Source organism: Musa acuminata, chromosome BXJ1-9, assembly GCF_036884655.1.
Source record: "Musa acuminata AAA Group cultivar baxijiao chromosome BXJ1-9, Cavendish_Baxijiao_AAA, whole genome shotgun sequence".
NCBI classification, from domain to species: Eukaryota; Viridiplantae; Streptophyta; class Magnoliopsida; order Zingiberales; family Musaceae; genus Musa; species Musa acuminata.
Genome location: NC_088335.1, coordinates 1,961,115 through 1,979,080, shown reverse-complemented (window position 1 = coordinate 1,979,080; position 17,966 = coordinate 1,961,115). Strand labels below are relative to the sequence as shown.

The 17,966-nt window shown below is 38.5% G+C and overlaps 3 protein-coding genes across 3 annotated transcripts; all 3 read left to right on the top strand.

Annotated features, from left to right (window-relative positions):
• Positions 1–2,143: 2,143 nt before the first annotated feature.
• LOC135594191 (ankyrin repeat-containing protein At5g02620-like) lies at positions 2,144–5,289 on the top strand. The gene is made up of 3 exons (XM_065084602.1): positions 2,144–2,760; positions 3,313–3,842; positions 4,537–5,289. Exons 1-3 carry the CDS (start codon positions 2,157–2,159, stop codon positions 5,110–5,112), a joined length of 1,710 nt encoding a protein of 569 aa, XP_064940674.1. The 5' UTR covers positions 2,144–2,156; the 3' UTR covers positions 5,113–5,289.
• Positions 5,290–6,908: 1,619 nt separating this feature from the next.
• Positions 6,909–10,811, top strand: LOC135594463 (protein ACCELERATED CELL DEATH 6-like). The gene is made up of 4 exons (XM_065084844.1): positions 6,909–7,503; positions 7,985–8,607; positions 9,325–9,538; positions 10,627–10,811. Exons 1-4 carry the CDS (start codon positions 6,909–6,911, stop codon positions 10,809–10,811), a joined length of 1,617 nt encoding a protein of 538 aa, XP_064940916.1.
• A 2,227-nt stretch (positions 10,812–13,038) lies between these two features.
• Positions 13,039–16,604, top strand: LOC135594190 (putative disease resistance protein RGA1). The gene has a single exon (XM_065084601.1). It carries the CDS (start codon positions 13,070–13,072, stop codon positions 16,070–16,072), a length of 3,003 nt encoding a protein of 1,000 aa, XP_064940673.1. The 5' UTR covers positions 13,039–13,069; the 3' UTR covers positions 16,073–16,604.
• Positions 16,605–17,966: the final 1,362 nt, after the last annotated feature.

The following is a 17,966-nucleotide window of genomic DNA, read 5'->3' as shown; positions in this document are numbered from 1 at the left end:
TCAGCCATCCACTGTACAAACATACAAAGATCTTTCACTTCACAAAGGTCAGGTTGGCACAGTTGGATCCATCTTCTAGACTCGCTCGCAACAATAGAATCCAAAAAAGAAATCACTATTTCGTGGCTGCAAACCCCTTATCTTTGGTTGGCCAGTGCACTTGACTTGGGGAGGGCTCAGATAATTTATTTGCTCTGAATCCCCAACCGTAGCCAAGCAAAATATAAGTGGTGGTGATTGTATGTATATATTTACGTGGACGCCAAACGAGGAAGGCGAGATAATGAGCGTTTGGTGAAAAATCGACGACAAAGAAAACTCCGAGAAAACGAGAGTTGCAATTTGTTAGATAGAGACCAGCTATTTTGTAGAGGCAAGAAGACTAATCAGGATGGCAGACACAAACGAATGCCATGATCAGGCATTAAGCACAGGTCTCATAAAATATCTAATGTTATTATTTTGTATTAAAGTATTATAAAATATTTTTATTTGAGAGTTTTTAAATAATTTCAAATCAAAATTAAGAATATTTTTTGATATATTTCAAAATAATAAATAGAAATTTTTTAGATAACCTTAACAAAAGCTGGAGTCATGTGGTTGAAAAATGATAGCCAATAGCAATCGTGTAGGTTCTTTGATTTGGTCAAGATAACGATTCGGGACTCCAATGATGTTTTGGGACGTGTCAAAATTCTATAAGTTTGGAATGATCAACTCAATTTCTTGTCCCGTTAGACTAAGTCAAACGAACATCGACATTGAATGAGCTATCAGGACGCATATATATTTCTTATGCACTCCTCTTCAATTGCCAAACTGGTCTTCGCGCTTTCATCTTCCATGTGGCTTAATTTCATCGTCCTCCTGGGATCAGTCGCCGCAAATATAACAAGACATATTTGAACTAAAAGATGCTAAAAGAAAGTTGGTGAAGATAGAGAGAAAATTTTCAAAACTAAAATAATATGTGATGACCAACCAGCTAAAAAGTGTCTCAGAAAATCGATATAATATTTACTATAATTCGATAAATTCTAACTATATTTACAAAGAGAAAAATTAAATTATTCACTGCATGAGATCAATCAAAAGACCTTGAATTATCCCTAATCAAATATTAATTTTTTTAGACATTCTTACATAAATTTTGAAGAATTTATATATTTTTCTTTTACCCTCTCTATATATCATATATATCATTGAGAGAAACTCATAATCAATAAAAGTATTTCTCATATCTTACTCTTCCCTTTTTAAGATTTAGAAATATATAAGATATTTATAAAATAACCAAACATTAATTACTAGGTTTCCTTTCTTCACGAGAATTCTTTTCCCCTTTGTGAGTATTTTATTTATTTTTGTGTATCCCGAAGAGAAAATACTTTTGTTTCATACTCGTAATCTTCATCACTCATCTTTATTCAATCTTTGACAATTAAATCTTTTGGACTCTAATACCACTTGTCGGAGAAGAAGAAAACTTTAAAACCAATAAATACCCAGAGATTAATAAGTCAGAAAGCATGTCAAAAAATCAACATAATATTTAACATGGTTAGCAAATCCTACCTATATCTATGAAGAAAATTCAAAATTTTTTATATCAATTACAAGATGTTAAGCTATCTTCACTCAAACATAACTTTCTTATAGATCCTATAATATAAAATTTAAAAAGTTTATACTATTTTCTCTCGTTCTTTTTAGAAACCCTTAGAGAGTATTATCTCTAAACACTAAAGGTATTTCTCACCTATTGCTGTCGCCTAAAAAACCTCATAAATATATAAAATATTTAGAAAAGAACTAAACTCTAATTATTAGTATCTTCTTTCCTTATGAGAACTCATACGAGCTCTAGAAATTTTAAAATACTTATTAATCACAATAAAAATTAAAATGATAAATATTATTAAAATTCAATAAGAATAGGGAGGATCATTGCCAACTTATATGAACATTAACATAATGCCACCATTCATCCATCAAACAAACCCGGTCACACTCATAGTAACCCAGAAAAGTTAAAACGAAGAAAATGAATGGAATATCCCCGAAACATTACGAAAAGATTCCACTCAACCCCTCTGCTATATAAGGAGCACCTCTGGTCTAGATTACTATGTGCTTCATCACTGTCTCCAAGCATGCAGGTCATGGAATCAGTTCCTGAGCTGTTCACTCCAATGAGCCGCGAACTGTTGGAAGCTGCAAGGTCGGGCGATACCAACATACTTGGAACGAGCATCCCTGACGTCCATGTGACGGCCGGTGGGAACTCGATGCTTCACATCGCAGCCAAGCTGGGACACACCGATTTCTGCAATATAGCCCTCGACCTACAACCCTTGCTCCTCCAGTTGAAGAACGCACGAGGAGACACTCCATTGCACATCGCCGCGAGGGCAGGCCATCACCAGCTAGTGAATGACCTCATCTCTACTGCCTCTGAAAGGAGCGCGCAGGGCGACGACGGAGTGGGTTCACTAGTCCAGATGGCAAACGACGTTGGTAACACTGCCTTGCACGAGGCGGTACAGAACGGCCATGAACAGGTCGTCGATGCACTAATGGCGAATGCTCCAGGTGTGTCCGCGGTGACCAACAACGTCAATGGCGTGTCGCCCCTCTTCATGGCGGTAGAGTGCGAGTCGGTGCCGATCGTGCGACGATTACTGGAGGCGGGCGAGGCGTCATGCGACGGACCCAACGGGCAGACGGCAATGCACTCCGCTGTCCTTGTGAGCTACGGTCAGTAAATTAATTACACGAGCATGCAGTCATATATAGGGTGTTAACTTGCATGTGTACGTACTATGTAAGTATACTGTACTGGATCACCATCTCCTAGCAAATAAGCTGTCCGTGTACAAATATGGAACTAGGAACCAACTTAAATAAAACATTAGAGTAAATCGAAAGAATTATGATTTGGCACTACAAAAAGTTCTTACACAAATTAGGTTTATATCTAAGCCACTGATAGCTGAAGAAATGCTAAACTCAAAGGCAGAACTTATCATAAATCTGAATAACCATCAAAGATGAGTCTTCCAATACCAAAATACGTGTTCCAACTGGGACTACCCTGCATTGCATGTTCAATCAACTTTTTGTGGATTAAAATCATGCTTTTTTTGGGGATTAATTATTGTTGTCACAGCTATAAGAAAATCTTAAGAGGATTATTTCAACAATAGCTAGCTACCTGGTTTCTTTTTTTTTAATTTTTTATAAGGAATACATGTAATTACTTAAACCGATGTGATGAGTTAGTTTTAAGCAATGACGTATATGTTTTAGATATCACAAAAATATTGCTGGAGGAGAGACCAAGGTTACTGAAGAAAGCCGATAACAATGGAAGTACTCCTCTCCACTTTGCTGCCTCGGACAGTGATATTGCAATGGTAAAACTACTCCTGGAAAAGGATGCATCCATTGCGCGTCTGCAAGACAATGATGGTGCCTCTGCAATTCATGTTGCTGCTAGTGGCGGGCATGTAAGTACAATTGAGCATCTCGATAAAGTATTGCCTGATTGTGTGGAGCTGATGGACAATCAAGGCAGGAGCTTCCTTCATGTAGCCATCGAGAAGGAAAGGTGTGCTGTTATCAAATATGTTATCCGATCACCGGATCTCGTTGATCTTCTAAATCAGCCAGATAAAAAAGGGAACAGGCCCTTACATGCAGCTGCGTTATCTGGAAACGTAGACATCACATGGATGCTGTCGTCCAATAAAAACGTTAAGAAAAATGCAATGAACAACGAAGGTCATACCGCTCTTGATGTCATTTCGTGCCGCACACCTGCAGAACTTGAACCTCCGGTACGTACAAACTAATTACACTTACGTTGTTCTATAATGAACTGTCGTACATTAATTATAGGATATTACGGATTGTTCTCTTTATCCCTTGGTTTTGTGTTGGTTCCCACATCATAATCTTATATAATCGTTGGTGATTTTTATTTATTTATTTTATTTGAATACTGAATTTCATGATCATACTTTGACTACAAATCTCTTTTTTATATTTACATTTATGACTTAAATGGAAGTACCCATTATATATATATATATGTATATATATATGTATATATATGTATATATATATGTATATATATGTATATATATATATATACACAAAGGTCAACGTAGTGCAAAATTATATCTAGGTTTGTTAGTATTAGATCAGGTCTACCCAGAACTTGTATTCAATTCCAAGAAATCTACGGACCAGAAAATAAAGATCTGTAGCCAAATTTTTGGATCAAACATCGTGTTTTATCACAGTGAAACTTGGTGTTGGATTCGAGTTGAATTTTCAGGCTCCATTAATACCCATAAGGATATCAGCAGTTATTATTAGAATTTTAAGTTTTATATCAATATTGGATTAGGAAAGTGATTATAAGTATCTGATATGATACTCAAAAAAATATACGATTATGTTTGATACATACTTCGAAACTATATAGTACGTTGTTATGACTGGATCAATCTTCTTGTTGTTGTACAGTCCTCATTGATTGAGATTCTGAAGACCAGTGGTTCACGGCGCAGTCCGCAACGCCATGATTCTATCACAGATCATTTGCAGAAGAAAGAAGAAGAACCTAAAGATTATAAATCATTCGTCAACAACTTGTTCCTTACGGCAGCGCTTATTGCCACCATCTCATTCGCTGCAGCATTTACTGTGCCAGGAGGCTACAAAAGTGAGGGGAGCAATGATCCAGGCTCGCCAATATTACTGAAGCGTATTAATTTCCCACAGTTTCTGGTATGGGACAGCTTGGCTATGACAACCTCCATCATGGTTCTCCTCCTCCTCCTTCACAGCCGCTTGGGCAGTAAAATTTATCAGATCCGGCAACTTTCCCGAGCCATTGTGCTGTTGCAGTACTCAACATCGGCGTTGATGCTAGCATTCCTCAATGGTTTATTCCTGGTCACTGCTAGTGAATATCCTTGGCTCGAGATATTCATTTGGATTTTATTTTGTATTACTGGTATATATATCGTTATATTCTCATATAAGGTCTATAAAAAAATAAGACAAGTTAGCTATAGATTCCCAAAAAATATCGTTTAGAGAAAAAAAGATTCATATTAAATATAATTAATATAATATATTTATAGGGATTATATAAACCTTATGTGTTGGGGTATGAAGAATATAGGGTTTTAAAGTTATGGTAAGTGTTTTTAAGTGAAATAGAGAATACTTTGTATTATCTTTATTTTTACTTTTGCTTATGTGATAGCTTCATCTCTTCTCGTTATCTATTTTAACAATTGGTATTAAAGCTCACGTTAAGCATGCTTTTTTTCTAACTTCTAACTTTAAATCCCTAGATTGATAAAAGAAACTTACAATATAATGCATATAAAAGAAGGTATTTTTAGGTTGCTAAGAAATTTATGTAGAAAATAAATATATTAAACCAAATCCAACAAAAGAAGAAGTAATAGATAGAGAAATAAGAAAACAACTAAAAAATTAAAGAAAGAAGAAGAAAAAAGGTTTATTCATGATTTACTAATAACTTATGCTATATATGTTTGAGATCATTGCTTGAGTAAAACTATAAAAAGAGGCTTGAGAAATTCTTCAAAAGGATTCAGTGGTGTGGACAAGGTAAAAAAACTTCATAAGTTTTACGAGTTGAGTTTAAAAAATTATAGTAAGGTACTTCTAAATCTAATTATAATTACTTTTCAAAAAATATTTCTATTCTTTAGAACAACTAATGTTGAAAAAATGTCTTTAAGTGACATTTTTAGACAAAATGGTGAAAAAATAAGTGACAAAAGAGTAAAAGAAAAAAAAATTAAGATCTCTAGATCCAAAGTTTGATTTTATTGTTATAGTAATTGAAGAGTTTAAAAACTTGAAACAAATGTCTTTAGAACAACTAATGAGTTTTTTTTTAGGTTGATGAACAAAGACTTATGAAAAGAGGAGAAGAAAAATCTACAAGCAAAAACTACAAATCAAGCTCATTATTAAAAATAAAAATGAATCAAAATCTAAAAAAGGAAGAGGTGGTAGACAAAGAGAAAAATGTGACTAAAATTAGACCAATCAAAAATCTCAAAATAATAAAAGTGATAAAGAAAATTTTAGTCAAACAGATCGAGGTTATAGTAGATGATGTGGTTGAGGCCATGCACATAATAGAAATTCTAAAAGGTTTAAAATATAATGTTATGTTTATAAAATGTATGGATACTATTCTTTTGAATGTTATTATAATCCTAATAATTAAGATGATAAAATAAATTTTGTTGAGAAAAAAAGAAAAGAATGAAGATCATATTTTATTAAAAACTTATGATAATTTGAAAGAAAATTAGTCTGACATAGTACCAAAGAATTTTTTTTTCGAAATAGATATAAGTTACATGTGCATCAAAGAATTTATTTTCGAAATAGATATAAGTTATTTCGGCACCTATTTCTTACATCTTGCAATCTCTCTAAAAGAATTAAAAATACATAAAATATTTATAAAAAATTAAACTCTAATTATCAGGATTTTTTCCTTTACGAAAACTCATAAGGACATAGGCTGTAGAAATCTTAAGATACTTATTAATCCTGACAAAAATTGAAACTGTAAATGTTATTAGAATTCAATAGGAATTAGTGGGATCATTGCCAACTTATAATGGCACCACTATTTATCCGTCGAACAAATCGGGTCACACTTATACAGAGAGAACCCAGAAAAGTTAAAGCGAAGAAGAATGAATGGAATATCCCCAAAACATTACGCATACTGATTGAACTTGCAGAAAAGATTCCACTCAACCTCTCTGATATATAAGGAGCACCTCTGGATTAGATTACCATATGTTTCGTCATTATCTCAAAGCATGCCGGTCATGGAATCAGTTCTTGAACTGTTCACTCCAATGAGCCGCAAACTGTTGGAGGGTGCAAGGTTGGGCGATACCAACATGCTTGGAACGACCATCCCTGACGTCCATGTGATGGCTGGAGGGAACTCGATGCTTCACATCGCAGCCAAGCTGGGACACACCGATTTCTGCAAAAAAGCCCTCGACCTACTGCCCTCACTCCTCCAGTTGAAGAACGCACGAGGAGACACTCCATTGCACATCGCCGCGAGGGCAGGCCATCACCAGCTAGTGAATGACCTCATCTCTATTGCCTCTGGAAGGAGCGCCCAGGGCGACGACAGAGTGTGTTCACTAGTCCAGATGGCAAACGACGTTGGTAACACTGCCTTGCACGAGGCGGTACAGAACGGCCATGAACAGGTCGTCGATGCACTAATGGCGAAGGCTCCAGGTGTGTCCGCGGTGACCAACAACGTCAACGGCCTCTCGCCCCTCTTCATGGCGGTGGAGTGCGAGTCGGTGCCGATCGTGCGACGATTACTGGAGGCGGGCGAGGCGTCATGCGACGGACCCAACGGGCAGACGGCAATGCACTCCGCTGTCCTTGTGAGATACGGTCAGTAAATTAATTACACGAGCATGCAGTCGTATATAGGGTGTTAACTTGCATGTGTACGTACTATGTAAGTATACTGTACTGGATCACCATCTCCTAGCTAATAGGCTGTCCGTGTACAAATTTGGAACTAGGAACCAACTTAAATCAAACATTAGAGTAAATCGAAAGAATTATGATTTGGCACTACAAAAAGTTCTTACACATATTAGGTTTATATCTAAGGCACTGATAGCTGAAGATTTGCTATAACTCAAAAGTAGAACTTGTCATAAATCTGAATAACCATCAAAGAGATATGGGCCTGACCCGCTCAAATAGTTCCTCATGTTTAATGGGTGTACATGAGTCTTCCAAAACCAAAATACGTGTTCCAATTGGGACTACCCTGCAATGCATGTTCGATCAACTTTTTATGGGTTAAAGTCATGCTCTTTTTGGATTAATTATTGTTGTCACAGCTATTAGAAAATCTTATGAGGATTATTTCTTTTTCTTTTTTTTGTAAGGAATATATGTAATTACTTAAACCGATGTGATGAGTTAGTTTTAAGCAATGACGTATATGTTTTAGAAATCACAAAAATATTGCTGGAGGAGAGACCAAGATTACTGAAGAAAGCCGATAACAATGGAAACTCTCCTCTCCACTTTGCTGCCTCGGACCGTGATATTGAAAAGGTAAAACTACTCCTGGAAAAGGATGCATCCATTGCGCGTCTGCAAGACAATAATGGTGCCTCTGCAATTCATGTTGCTGCTAGTTGCGGGCATGTAAGTACAATTGAGCATCTCGATAAAGTATTGCCTGATTGTGTGGAGCTGATGGACAATGAAGGCAGGAGCTTCCTTCATGTAGCCATTGAAAAGGAAAGGGAAATGGTTATCAGATATGTTCTCCGATCACCGGATCTCATTGATCTTCTAAATCAGCCAGATAAAAAAGGGAACACGCCCTTACATGCAGCTGCGTTATCTGGAAACGTAGATATCACATGGATGCTGTCGTCCAATAAAAACGTTAAGAAAAATGCAATGAACAACGAAGGTCATACCGCTCTTGATGTCGCTTCGCGCCGCACATGGACACCACTTGAACGTCCGGTACGTACAAACTAATTACACTTCGTGTTTCTATAATGAACTGTACGTACATTGATATTACGGATGGTTCTTTTTATCCCTTGGTTTTGTGTCAGTTCTCACATCATAATCTTATATAATTGTTGGTGATTTTTTAATTTTTTTTTATTTGAATACTGAATTTCATGATCACACTGTGACTACAAATCTCTTTTTAATATTTACATTTATGACTTAAATGGAAGTACTAATTTTAAAATCCTATCCTAGAATTGAAATACAAACGGTCTATTTCTCCATGCTATATATATATATATATATATATATATATATATATATATATATATATATATATATATATATATATATATGATTTTTGCTTGTATAAGCGTCAAGCTAGTGCAAAATTATAACCAGGGTTGATATTATTAGATCAGGTCCATCCAGAACTTGTATTTAATTTCAAGAAATCTACGGATCAGAAATTAAGGATCTGTAGTGAAATTTTCGGATCAAACATTGTGTTTTATCATAGTTGAATTTTCAGGCTCCATTAATACCCATAAGGATATGTGCAGTTATTTTCAGAATTTTAGGGTTTATGTCAATATTGGATTAGGAAAGTGATTATACGTATATTATACGATACACAAAAAAATATACGATTATGTTTGATACATACTTCGAAACTATATAGTACGTTGTCATGACTGATTCAATCTTCTTGCTGTTGTACAGAACTTATTGATTAAGCAACTGATGATCAATGGTTCACGGTTCAGTCCGCAGTGCCGTGATTCAAATCGTTTGGAGATGCAAGAAGAAGAACCTCGAGATTATATATTATTCGCCAACAACTTGTCCGTGACGGCAGCGCTTATTACCACCGTCACATTCGGTGCAGCATTTACTTTGTCAGGAGGCTACAAAAGTGATGTGAGCAATGATCCAGGCATGCTAATATCACGGAAGAGATATAGTTTCAAAATGTTTCTGATATGTGACACCTTGGCTTTTACAACATCCTTCCTGGTTCTCCTCCTCGTCCTTCAAATCCACTTGGGCCGTAAAAATTATCAGATCCGGCAACTTCCCAATGCCATACTGCTGTTGCAGTGCTCAATATTAGCTTTGATATTAGCATTCTCCAGTGGTTTAGGCCTACTCATTGAGGATGAATTCTTCTGGCTCGCTCTTTCCCTTTCGGTTTGGAGTCTCATTTTTATTGCGTACATTACATGGAAGATTCTTTTTACCTTGCATTTGTTGGGACTAAGTGCGGCAACGAAACTCCGTGACGTTTATACGTCCTATTCAGAGGCGTTTTCTTCACATGGTCGGTAATGTAATATCATTAGATTTTCTGCAGTGCCCTGGAATGTGGGAGATTTTACAATCATCAACGTGAGTGATTGAGAAAAATAATGTAATTGAACTATGAGTGCGTCGCAAAATGTCAAGAAAATGAAGACATAATTTCTCGTAAGTTCATCATGTAAGACTTCATAATTGTAGTAGTGATGGAATGGTGGCTCCAGAATAAAGTGCCCCCCCTTCAAAATTTTCTTGTTTGTCGGACTCCATGTATTGTCATATTCTAGAATACAGCTTGTTTCCATGGAATATAAGTGCCAGCCCCTTCAAAATTCCCTTTTTGCTGAAAGCTTATTTGCTATTCTTTATTGTTTTTCTTTTTGGAATGAAAATGCCATTCATTGTATTAGAAAAACTTTACAAGGGGAATGCACAAGCTTTCTACATCATCCATCGTACAAATTAAAAGAGGGAAACTTGGAGGTTCTACCAAGAAATGTAGGTTGGTGAGCTTTGTGGTTGAGTGTCCTAGGCATGAAACTGAAACAGGAGACCCGGAGGCTACCCAATAAGATTTTTACATCAGAAATAATTGCTTGCAACTGCCAAGGAGTTTGTTTGCTGGAAGCCATTAACGAAGTAGATGATAGCTTGAGCATCGGATCGAAACCAAATGTTCTTCGAGCCCATAGCTTTACCATGCCTGAGAGCCTCCAAAATGGCCAGAGCTTCTACCATCGTGGGATTGTGGGTTTTTGCAAGCCGAGCATCCAACTGCAATTGTTTTGTTGGTCGGGGAGGCGTCTGCCGGCGACCTTAAAATGGTGAAGAGGATGCTGCGTCCACGGCGTATTTGCGTGACGATGACGGAGCCTTTGCGATACACGTTGCAGCAAGTTGCGGACATTTAGATATAGTATTCAAACATCCCACAGAAAAATGCCCCTATTTATTCTATGCAGCTGATGGACGATCGGGACAGGAACTCTTTCCATGTAGCCATCGAGAAAAGAAGGAATGATTCTACCCCTTCGTGCATGTTTATAGTTGAATTCATCCTCCAAAAATAAGATCAAGATTCTTTTTTTTTTACCGGCACCACCACTGTGAGGAAGTTGGCATAATATCACGAGCGCAAAGGTGAGCATCAAAAACAAAGAACATAGTGTTAGATCTTCTCCTTATTTGTGTAACATAAGTGATAGATCTTCTCCTTATTTATACATGACCTTAGAGAAGAATCTATAATCATAGCTAATATTCCTTATTTGTGTGTAAGATGGTGAGGAAGTTGATGCAGTATCACGAGCGCAAAGGTGTGCAGCAAAAACAAAAAAAAAAACATAATGTGAAAACACAAGAATTTTTTAAATTAATATTCTTTTTCTATCAAAAATCGAGTAGAGAATAATGAATAACCATTCTGCAAGTTATTTAAAACAAAAAAACAAAAAACAAGAAAAAGCAGAACTCAAGCAATATAAAGAAATAGAGTACAATTCTGTCCATTGTGGTAGTGCTTATCGCTACCCTCACCTATGCTTTGGAAATTAAAAAAACAAAAAAAGGTTGTTGTGTTATCGAAAATTTTGGCCGGAAAATAACACATCTCCAGACATGGGGTTTGTTTCCAACCAGGAAGGGTAAATGTATTTGATATGAAAATGGATAGGTATTCTGTATAATAGAAATTTCAGCTAATGCCTTTCAACCCAGCTTACACTAACGAGTTGAAGTCACGAGTGTCATGGAGATTAGATATGGTATTGATTATTGACTATCGAGATCGGATTACCTCAATCTAATATAATATTGAGTCTATGTAAATATTGAATTCGGACCACCTCGGCCTATACATTCTTCTCTGTTTTCGGAAACCTAGACATGTATATATCATGATATATTCTTGATCTACATATTCCTTTGCTTTTGATTAATTTGATATAAAAAAATATTTGTTATGTGTTTCTAGTGATGTTCTTAAAGAAATTTGATGGCATACATTTATATTCTTCTTTTACTTTCTTTTGCCTTCTTGATTATATAAGCACTTACATTTTTTTTCTTCAAAATCAGCTATTTCTTTTTTAATCGCAACTCGGTGCTGATTACATATCATATATTTTTATCAAAGATCTTGCCATTTTCTTGGGAAACCTTAACATATAATGGACCCTTAATTAACCTCATCTCTGCTTGTAACTGACCTAAACCCAAAGCCGAGCAACCATAAGAAGAGGCATGCAGGGATGCTGCCATCCAACTTCGTACGCATTACCATCTTTTAATGGCCCAATTCCGACAAGGTGGAAAGTTTTCTTATTATTACCCATCTTTCAATGGCTAAATGTTGTTGATTGGAAGATTTCTCCAATCCTCTCCTGTTTAGGTATGTATAGCGATGATATTTGGTCTTGAAACATTATATTTGCACAACTACTGAAGCTTCGCCTCTGCAATGTTGCAGTTGCCTTCACGTCCACTACCTTAATTAAAGGGCAGCAGGGCATGCAAGGATTCTTGTTTTTTACCCCAAGAAAAGAAGATGTCTATTAAATCGAAATACTGGTGATGTAATGCTTTAATTAAAAGCTGTACAATTCTTAGTGAAGAAGAGGAAGGTTAGCACATTCATGCCTCCCTCGGAGCATCAGAGAAAGGCAAACGGTAAGGAAAAAGAAACCCACTGGCTCGGTGTCTTGACACAGACGAAAGAAGACAAGAAATAAGAGAGAATGAACGAGGGGTAGAGAATCGTAGGCGTCCACAACTTCTTTTGCTCCTTTACAGCTCGCTCGCTCGCTCGAGACAAAGGCAACATCTTTTGCACCCTTACAGCTCGCTCGCTCGACACAAAGATTGTGAGATTGCAGGAGAGCCACGCAAAGGTAACTAACTACAGAGAAGAATCAAACATTGCTTGGATGATTGATTCGTTACTTGCACAGATTGTGACGATAGATTCCAAGTGCGTCATTGTATCCGTGGCACCACCGTATTAGCTTTCATCAAGCATCGATGGTTGCTTGAGCCGAAAACAAAGTGTTGCACGAAAAGGAACAACTGTGAGTTACAAATACTTTGTAGATTCCAAGTGGCTCGAGTAATACAAGCCCACAGCTTAATTGATAATCTAGAGTTCCATAGCTGCCACCCTGACATCAAAGCCATGGCGTTGGCGTCAGATCTGGAGCGCGTACTATCGCATATACTGCCGATGCCTGCGATGATGGCGCAGGGGCGACTACTAGGCATGCCAAACCACATGGAGATGATTCGAGACCGCCTGTGGGCTATCAATGGCACGATCAAGGACGCCGAGCATCGAGCGTTGAAGGAGCCGGAGTCGGAGGAGTGGGTGACCGACGTCGGTGCAGCCATTGTGGACATCGACGATCTGCTCGGTAGGATCCTCGACTGGCACCCAAGAGGAGGAGCGGCTGCAGCATCGAATCGCTCGTCACACTCCATCTGCAGCATCCGAGAGGCCTCTCGCCAAGCCATTCTATTGGAGCTCAAGGAGATGGTAGGCAGGCTGAACTATCTGGTGAGGAGGGGGTCTGTGTTGGGCCTCTCGAAGGAGATAATGGAGTCTGTGGATCCACGACAAGAAGAAGAGTACTCCACCGTCCTAAAAGAAGAGGTGGTGGGACGCAACGAGCATGTAGAAGAAATCATCGACAGTTTGAAGCAACCACAGTCTGGCGATTGTGATGAATTGCAGATCATAAATGACCTTGGTGGGAAGACGACCCTTGCACGGCTGATTTACCACCACCCTTGGGTGCAGGAGCAATTCCAGCATCGAATCTGGGTGGATGTCCCAAACATTGCTTCTCTGGATCCCATGTGGATCATGAGAGAATTCACGAGTTCAATAACCGGGGAGCCATGCGAGGACATCTGGCTATTCTTCGACGGAATCCATGGAAGCAAATACTTGCTCGTTCTGGATGATCTCAACATCGGGGAGGAGGACAGGGATAAGTGGCTCCAATTGGAGAACTTTCTATTGCTCGTCGGCGCACCGGGGAGTACCGTGGTGGTCATTCCTGACTTGTTTTTTATTCAGGATGTATTGGGGTCCGCTGTCCGAACGTGGCATTTCAGCGGCCTACCGGAGGATGATTGGGTACAATTGTGCTTGAGACAAGCACTCATCCGGCCCGATCAACGGGAGGAAGCAAAAGCGATAATTCACTCCTGTAAGAGAAACACACAAGATTGGTCTCCCACGGACGCCAAGATTTTTGGCTCCGTACTCAGATACACTGAAATGAGTCGATGGCAACAACAACTTGATGCTGTAAATATGCGTCAGTGGGAGAAAGTGAGACACGACAAGGATATGGCTTTAATTTTTCTTCATTACATGACACCTACGATGACACGATTGGTATTGTACCGCTGGTTGATCGTACAAGATGGCAAGACCAATTATGAGGTCTTAGCTGCTGAAGGCTTTCTGTCGTATTCAGACGTCGAAGGCACCATAACGGAAAAGCTGGAGTTCCACGTCTACGATTATATGCATTTTTTATTTACTACCACAAAACATTGCTACGACATGAGGGGGGTTTTATCAAATTCAACAATACCACGACAGTGTCTTTATTTACGTATGTTCGTCGATTCCAATTCGATCACATTTCCGATGACCTTATTCGATGGGATAAATCAGTTGAGAGGTTTGCTATTACAACAAGAGATGGATCTCCAACATAAATATCATATCCTACATATTCCGGAAGGTATGTTTACCAATCTTATTCATCTACGTATATTATATTTACGAGCTATCAAAGTCCAACAGTTACCTACTTCAGTGGGCAAGTTGCTTATCTTGAGATACCTCAACCTTTCCCAGTCCGAGATCCAAGCACTTCCTAAATCCTTATGCAAGCTCAGAAATTTACGAGTACTAAATCTAGCTCATTGTGAAAAGCTTCAGAAACTACCAAAGCGAATACATAATCTTGTGAACTTACATGTTTTAAAACTTGCTTATTGTACAAAACTTCAGATGCTACCTATTTCGGTCACCGGCCTTATAAATCTGCAAGAGTTAGACTTGGAAGGTTGTCAATGGCTTCTCGAATTGCCTGAAGGTTTGAATAACATGAAAAAACTGGCAAATCTTAATGTATATAGATGTCCATTGAATCAAATGCCACATGGAATAAGTCAGATGAGTAACCTCCTAAAGTTGTCTGGACATATCGTAGTTGGTGATCTTGGAAATGCCTTTTCAAAGTTGGAATCGTTGAGGAATCTAAAAGAATTATGGCTACAAAATCTCGAACAAGTGTTAAATTCAGAAGATGCTTTGACTCCTTTAAAGTTGAATGATATACTTCCGCAGCTCATTTATTTGAAGCTATGTTGGAAATGGATAAACATGGAAGATATGAGAACCTCAGAGGTGGTTTCACTGCATGTACTTGAAGGCCTCCAACCCAATTCAAACTTGAAAAGATTAGAGATTATTTTATATGTCGGTGAAGAATTTCCTGTATGGATAAAAGAGGGGTTTAACTATCTCCACAAGTTGAAAGAGATCAAACTAATCAATCTCAAGAGATGCAAAAAGTTACCATCACTTGGAGGGCTACTCGATCTCGAGATTGTTGAGCTAAGTGGTATGGATTTAATCAATGTTGTGGATGAAGCCTTTTATGGTGACGATGGGACATTTCCTGAGTTGAAAAGACTCACGTTGTCTCATATGCTTGCACTAGAAAAATGGCTAAAGGTGGACAGAAAAAAAGAATTTTTGTTCCCGAAACTTCGTCGATTGACACTGATCCAATGTCCAAAATTCAAAGCTTTAGAGGTGGATCTTGAGGTCTCAACGTTGAGTATTTGGTTGAACAATAAAATGCTGCGGACATCTGAATTCGAGGGTTGGCAGAACCTCCCAATAAAGAACTTGGAGATAGTTGGATGCCAGGAGATGAGGTGTTTGCCACAGGACATGGAACGATGTGTTAAACTCAGAAGCTTGACGATCAACGGATGCGACAATTTGGACTGTTTGCCGGAGTGGCTACAAGGATTCAAGCATCTGAAATCTGTATGTTTATATGACTGCGGTGCTCTGTCATCCATACCTGAGAAGCTTAAACGACTAAGAAAAGTTGTTATTAAAGGTTGTCCAAAGCTGCGACTTTAACCAGTGGAACAGAGTATGTTCTTCTACCTTCGAATATTTTATACTGTGATTAGAGTAGATTGAGATAGAATTAATTGTATTTCATTTAACTGTTCAGAACATGCTTAGACACCATCTGATTCCGGCAGCAATTGACGCATCAAATTGTATTTGATGTGTCGAGTATGTCCTGCCATTCAAACAACAAAAAACCTTTCGATGAACAGCTCAAAGACGGGCCCGTACTACATAACCACGGAGTACATGGTGTGTATAAGGACCATCTCTCCTGTATCATCGATCAGTGTCTCAACGCCGGCCAAGCAACCAGTGCCTAAGGTATTCACTCCACCGAGATGTGCATTGATCAACAAAGCCGACGCCGCAGGAAGACATCACCATTACTTTTGCAGTGCCTCTGCGACACACGTCGTGGACATTAATTTATATACAATAAACAAGACATCCAATTTGGTAGTGATTTAAAGATTGCGTTTGTCACAATTGTCTGCGTATCTTAATGTCTATTCTTGTTTGTCTTCAGAGAGCTTTTTTTTTCCCTTGTTATAATTTGTAAATTTATCATTACACATGCAATATTCTGACTTGTGTTATCTGTGGTGAGATTGTGCGACTCTTAAGATCTTGAGTAAGTTTGAATTGAATATACTGTTGAAATGAATGGTTGATTGCCACAAAATTGACAATTTATGGCGCATCCTTTATTTATATACACGTAATTCAGAAAAGAAATAAGATGGAATCTTCTAAAAGCTTTTTCGAGTAACTTTCCAACGTCTTCCAATTTATCAGCTGTGGAAATCACAAGGATGTTGCTGCAGCAGAGGGCCAGTTTAACCCGAAAAGCCGATGCCGCCGGACTCGTACCTCTCCACTTTTTAGCCGCCCGCGGAGACCTCGAAATGGTGAGACTTCTGCTACAAAATGATGCATCTACCGCGTATTTGCGAGACAATGGTGGCGCCTCTGCAATCTATGTCGCCGCAAGCTTTGGGCATGTGAACGTGATCAAACATCTCATCGAAACATGCCCCGGTTGCACGGAGGTGAGGGACGGGGAGGGCAGAAACTTCTTCCACGTAGCCATCAGCAAACGAAGAGAACAAGTGGTCCGATTTGTGGCTACATCACCTCGTCTCACTGATCTCTTGAAGCATTATATTTACAGAACTACTGAAGCTTCACCTCTGCAATGTTGCAGTTGCCTTCACGTCCACTACCTTAATTAAAGTTTGAGTCGCGCTTATGAAAGAGAAGCAGGGCATGCAAGGGTTCCTTCCCTCTTGTTCTTGCCTTGATGCCGTAAACCTTAAAGTCGACACCGTTTGATTTGATCCTAAGTGTAAGCTCGTTCCAGGGCTAACGAGGGTCACATGAGGGCAAACCCGGTTGGTACGATCCCGAAGTATTATTCACGAAGAGAAAATTTGGTGTCATCCCATGATGCATTTTAGTCTTGCCGAGGTCTCTGCATAAACAGTCAGCGTCGAGGGATGTTCCTAACTCGACCCATTCGATAATAAAATTAGTAGAGAAGTGAAAATAGTCTAGTTACCCCCTTAAGCCTTAGGGGTTAGCTTTTATACATAAGCAACCGATGTAATAAGGTCGACAGGGGTTAGGGTACCTATTACTTCGGCTCATTGATATTAATGGTTGGCAGGCACATCTTCCTATGGGTAGCATCAAGAAAGGACGACTACGAGGGTGCTATTTATTCGGGCTAATGCTTGTTTGAGATAAGTAGGGAATGATCCTTTGTGCCAAAGAGGCGAAAGGGAAACTCGACCACGTCGCCTAGAATTAATACCCTCTATGGTTGGGTGTGCAAGTCTTTCCCAAATTATAGTCGGTGGGATGTGTCAGGTTGCTGCAATAGGTGATTCAAGAAAGG